This window comes from Lottia gigantea, assembly GCF_000327385.1.
Source record: "Lottia gigantea unplaced genomic scaffold LOTGIsca_319, whole genome shotgun sequence".
NCBI classification, from domain to species: domain Eukaryota; kingdom Metazoa; phylum Mollusca; class Gastropoda; family Lottiidae; genus Lottia; species Lottia gigantea.
Window position 1 is genome coordinate 16,987 of NW_008709069.1, and position 6,233 is coordinate 23,219.

Here is a 6,233-nt window from a genome sequence, read left to right on the forward strand (position 1 = left end):
TCGACGACCATTCAATAGACGATCTCACCCTAATCCCAATTGAGCGTATAGAAATTGACTTGCCCGAAGATGAAACTACCAAATTCCGTCAATCTAGGGAGGCCCATTGGATTGAGACATTGAATACAGCAAGACCTATAGGACTAAATATTCATCATAATGTAGGCATAGCACCCTTTGTTGTCCCGTTTAATACAGCCAGCAATCGAGCAAGCAAGATAGTTCATGCCCACTATAAGAGCCTTCAAGAGAAATTCCCCCATGTCTATAAGCAGAAAATGATAGTTGCATATTCAAAAAATAAGAACTTAAATGATAATATTGTTCATAATAAACTAAAAACAATCAGTACATAACAGATACTATACTTCTCGCCCATCGGGCGAGTTATTTTTTCTAATTTCAGATCAGAATAAGAACAGAAGAAAACCCAATATCAAGACCCTTAATCCTAATTTCTAAATAAAGTGTCTGCTCCACCCTAGGCCTGTACATTTGGGAGAATCAAACCCTCCCTTCCCCGAAACCTAATTTCTAAATAAAGTGTCTGCTCCACCCTAGGCCTGTACATTTGGGAGAATCAAACCCTCCCTTCCCCGAAACCTAATTTCTAAATAAAGTGTCTGCTCCACCCTAGGCCTGTACATTTGGGAGAATCAAACCCTCCCTTCCCCGAAATCTAATTGTCTTGATACACATAAAAAGTTTAGAAAGCATCTTATATTAGTGACGTCATAAGATGCTTAGTTAAGTGGAATTGCAAGAACTACAGATATCTGATTGGCAATTGGAATGAAATCGATGATATTAGTGTCCTTGATACACATTAAAAGTTTAGAAAACATCTTTACTATACATTTAATGTCAAATATCTAGTTTCCATAGTTATTTTATCATGATTTTCTATGTGGACTCATTCACGTCTAAAAATGTTACATTGTTGAGGTTATTATTCGAACAAACCTGTATTGCTACTTCTACATTTTCTTTTTGGTTTCATCTTTTCTTTTAGAAATAGAATCACATAAAGTTCAAACATGAAGAATATTTAGATAATATGCTGATTCACCGAGTCAGAAACTAGGTATTATTTATATTCTTTCAAAAGGGGATAAATCTAGAGAATTGCTCTCCAACTGGTGTCCAATCTCTCTCCTTAATGTATCTTAAAAAATCTTATCAGGTTTGGCAGAACAAATGTGGGAGATGTATCGGTAAAAATACTAGACTCATACACGATGTAATGACATTTACTGAGGATCACAAATTCCAGGAATACTTTTGGTGGCAGATTTTGAAAAAGCGTTTGATTCTTTATCGTGGAACTTTCTTTTTGAGGTTTAAGAAGTCTCGAGTGGGTTTATTGACTGGATTAAAGTTATAACAAACGATGTAAGACTATGTGTTATTCAAAATGGGGTAACCTCAAAGTTCTTCATCATTCATAGACTTATTTCTTTTGTGTGTAGACATTTTAGGAATATTAATAAGAAATAGAAAAGATATAAAATAAATAAATTAGAGATAAAATGAAGTCAATATTCTGATGATACTACATTGTACCTAGATGGCAGGGAAGTTCATTAAGAAATGCTCTAAACCTTTTAAAACCTAATATAAGTAAAACGTCAGACATATGGATAGGAAGTAAGATAGGTTCAGAGTGCATCTGTAAAGATATAGGACTAACATGGACATATAGACCTATAAAAATCTTTGGAATTATATTTTCAACAAATTTGGAAACAATTCAGAGTTAAACTGTGACAGTAAGATAAATGAAGTAAAAAACTGGAAAAGGCGTCACTTAATCATCTTTGGGAAAATTACTGTCATTAAAACCTTAATATTGCTAAACTTGACTCACCTATTTAGTTCTATTCCAACCGGATCATAATTTTATTAAGAATCTGTCAGATATTTTCTTTAATTATTTATGGGGTAATAATGATACAAGACTATGAATTTGGAGGCTGTAAAATGATTCATCTAGAATCCTTTATAAAGACATTAAAATTAACTTGGATTAGATGGCTCATTAAATCTGACTCCCTTTGGAAATAAATGAATATATTTCATGAAATTACAAAAATGAAGGATAAGATACTTGATACTTACAGTTTTAATCGGTTGCCATGCGATAATCATATTGATCCTATTAACAGTAGAAGATATACTGGTCCAATGGAACATCAGTAAAATGAAAGTTATAAATTTTATTCCATATAGTTGATTATAGCACGGTGAAATTAACTAAAAGTAAGAGAGATCAGAGAGCATGACTTTCACTGTCGGCAATGTGTAAGTTAATGACTCTCTTCATCACTTAAATAAAGGTCCTCATATTACAAGAGAGTTTCCCACAGAAACTTTTGAATGCCCATTTTACAAACTGCCGAGGAGACACGACACAGCTTATATTAATGAGTCAACTTTCTTTTTCTCCTTGGGTATTTTTTTACTGCCTGGGCAATCAGTTTCAAGGCAATCCTTCTAACTTTAAACTTAATGTTTAAATTATGACTTTGGTAATGTTTCAGACAATCTTGATGGTATTTTACTCAAATTAATCCTGTGACTGTTATTTCTTTTCTTCTGGCTTTTTCTATAACCTGAAAAAAGACGAGTAAATCTATAACTCAATACGTTTCAGTTTGTCTGAGCAAGTGTCTAAAGAGATATAGTCATGTTGTTCAGGTTTCAGGATCGAACTCCTCCAATGTCCTTAAATTGTGAGTTTTAAATAAGATAATTATTAATAATCTCTCGGGAATGGTTCATAAGACAGACCATAGTTGGTGGTAAAGTAGTTGAGTTGTTATGGAAGGCACTATTTTTTAAAGTCAATTAATAAAGAATCAACAAGAATTAGGTTATGTGTTATTAGGATGACTTACCTTAAATTTTGTCAGAGAGGTTAGTTAACTTTACTTTATCGCCCACTTCTTGGTTAATATCTGTTTTTTTCAATCCACAATTTTAATGGGATATTTCTTTTTTTATTTGTCATTTATTGCAATTTTTAAGAATTTGTATTGTTTTTCCGCAGTACTGTTTCCTTGATCTTAAAAGTAAGTGAATTACATTTTATTATCTTTGTAATACAAAGTAGCGATTTTCCTAAAATGTCACGACACTACCTTTATTAGAGTCTTAGGCATGTTCTGAATTCAATATGGGTGATGCATGAATAAGGTCTTATTAAAATCGCTCATTTCAGCTATCTTACTATATTTTATATGTTGATAACTAAAAAGTAACATGATAAACACCAGAAGCTGTCACTAAATGAGTGCTTGAAGTTCTGTGCAATTTTTCTGGTTTGTAAAGAGTTCCTTTTATAGTTGTTTTATAGCGTGAAAATTTAACATTTGACTTTTGTTACAAGTGTTACATCTATTCAATTAAAACATGAAACATTTGATTTTTTTTTGTGTAATGCATTACTGGTATTTCTACGGGCAACTTTTAACTTATACCACAAAATATCTATATTATCTAGACTTTTGGCACTGATGCCCTTCCATACTCTCTGAGTTGACAATCTTCGTCTGCCAAACAGTTTACTTCTTTGGAACAAAATGGCCAATACAAACGTTGTATATTGATGCAACAGGTGGAGTTGTCAGGAAAACGTCTTCAAACACGCAGGTATTGTACTATGAAGTCAGTTTCCAGAATCCAGTTCCTGGTCAACCCTCAATCCCAATTGTAGGCGCTCTATGGGAAAATCAGAATCAACCTCATATTTCGGCATTTTTGAGCCATTTTAGATTTGCTGAAAAAGTTGCAAAAGGGAGACCAAACGTTTCACAGCCATTCCAGATTAATTGTGATTGGGGTATGGCAATTGTTCTGTCTGTTTTGAATGTTTTTAATTCAGAATCCATGTCCACTTTTTTTTATCAAGAATTTGGAAAATAGCCAACGGATTGGCAGTTGAGACAGACTTTAAAAAACCTACAATACGTATCTGACTAAGTCACCATATGAAAATTATGACAAAGAATTGTATTAATTCTGGCAAAAAACAATTTGACTTTGAAATGTATTTTTGTAGTTTACTTGTTAAATGTCGTACTTTGGTAGAAGTTAAAAGAAATTTTGGAAAATGGAGCGGTTATTTTTCTCAGCCGATACATCAATCAAACTGTAATGTCACATTCTGAGAGCCTTATTCACAAAATAAACAAAATGGACACTTCCCTTATTGAAGTGAATGACGGTAGTCTGGAGAAAAATGTACTAGCTGATGATGATGAACCTACAAAGGGTAATTATTTTAACGAAGAGGATGAGATCATTAAATAGAAGTCTTCTGAATTAAAAAATGGGGCGTTTGTATTTTATCGAGAGCAAAAACCCCAACGAAAATGTTATAGGTGTGGGGGATACGGGCACACGCCAATGAGTGCCCCACTCTCGACCTCAACGACGAATGAAGTTATACAATACAACAACCCGAGGAGAATATTAACTCAGTATGATCAAACCCAAACCCAACCCCAAATGAGCTAAGTAAAACATCAAAAAGGCCCACCCCAGAGACAGAGCTCTGAATGATATGAGGCCCATAGATGTCCGACATCTCAAATGATATCTCAGAATGTTTTATGCAGTTATACAGTGAAAAGTTAAAGAGAAAAGATAAAAGTTATGAAATTGAAAACAACACAGAAAAAAGGCGAGGACAGACTCGCCCAGGACAAATTGAAGTCAGAATCAATAAAGGTACTGAAAATCTAATACACTACTAATCTACACCCTTTTGTATCAACCTTATATATTAACACAAAACATCTAAAAAATTACAGACCAATATTATTACTTTGCACAGACTATAAAATCATTACCAAGGTCCTGGCCAATGGGCTATCCGAAGTCCTGGATGGACTCATTCTCCCCGTTCAGAGTGGGGCCGGCAGAGGCAAGACCATTTTAGATAACCTACAGTCCATCAACTACATTTTGAAGTACATGTATCAAAAACAGATGAAGGGGACACTGGTCGGATTTGACCACGAAAAAGCTTTCGATCGCATTGAGCATAATTATCTACTAACTTGGCACGAAAATTACACTTACCATCCTATATCATTAATTGGCTTCAAATTTTATACACAGATGTTTGTAGCTCAGTTTTGGTTAACAGTGCCTTCACCACAAAATTCCAAATTTCTTGCAATTCTTTCAATTTTGTCAATTATTTCAACAATTAAAAAGGTAGGTAACTATTTCTTTCAATTTCTTGCAATTATTTCAATTTTTATATCTTTTGTGAGTAGCTAGCAATTGCTGCAATTCTTTTAATCTGGTTTGTAATTATCTGTTTTTCTTAAAGGTAAAAATACTACGATAAATTCTATTTAATTACTTATACTGAGAACTAAAAACATGTAAATTCATATGATGAACAAAAAATAATAAAAAAATACATAAGTAAAGTAAATTATATGATCAAAAAATAAAAAAAAATACACTGGTAAGTTTAATTCATTTGAAAACAATCAAAATACAAAATAAGTAATACAGTAATTGAATTCATAGAATAAAATAAAAAATAAAAAAATGCAGTGGGTCCATCGTTCATTGCTTAAATGTTAACAAATACAAATAATACATTAGTAAGAAAGATGACAACGTTTGATTATATCTATGAATTTCTGTTTTCATCTTCTTGAATGAAATCATGTTCAGTAATATCATTTGTTTGAAAAGATTGTTGGGTATTGGGTGGTAAATCCTCAAAATTGTTGCGAGTGTAAACCTCTTTTTTGCCCTGTTTTGTAATCTTAACGACACCAATATCTACCATACTCTTCAAAGAACTCTGGCCACTGGATATGGCTTTACAGCTTATAGTAATTGTGAAAATTAAAGAAGAGATAGGTGCGCTTACAGATGAAAATATGTCTATAAGAAATGATATGGATATTGTAGCTAATAAACAAAGGCAAAACAATTTAGTATTTTATGGGATCAATGAATTAAACGACGAAAAGAGTCATAACTGTGAGAAGTTAATCAAAGAACTTATTGTTTGTCAACTAGGATTGGAAATCACCGACAGTAGCTCACTTCTCCAGATTGACAGGGCCTATCGACTCGGAACGAGACGAAACAATCGAGTAAGACCTCTGTTAGTTGTCTTTAATAGTCTAAAAGATAGGGGCACTGTCAAAAGACGGACGAGCGGATCCTAAATTCCCCCCCCCCCCCCCCTTGAAAAGAAA

The 6,233-nt window shown here is 33.2% G+C and overlaps 1 protein-coding gene across 1 annotated transcript in view; it reads right to left on the bottom strand.

The window, feature by feature from the left end:
• LOTGIDRAFT_175611 (hypothetical protein) overlaps positions 1 to 1,000 on the bottom strand; it is a gene marked incomplete at both ends in the record, with an annotated part of 6,579 nt that extends 5,579 nt beyond the window's left edge. Inside the window, one exon of the mRNA XM_009057905.1 lies at positions 964 to 1,000. Within this exon, the coding sequence (XP_009056153.1) occupies positions 964 to 1,000 (37 nt within the window). The remainder of the gene's footprint in view (positions 1 to 963) is intronic.
• Positions 1,001 to 6,233: the final 5,233 nt, after the last annotated feature.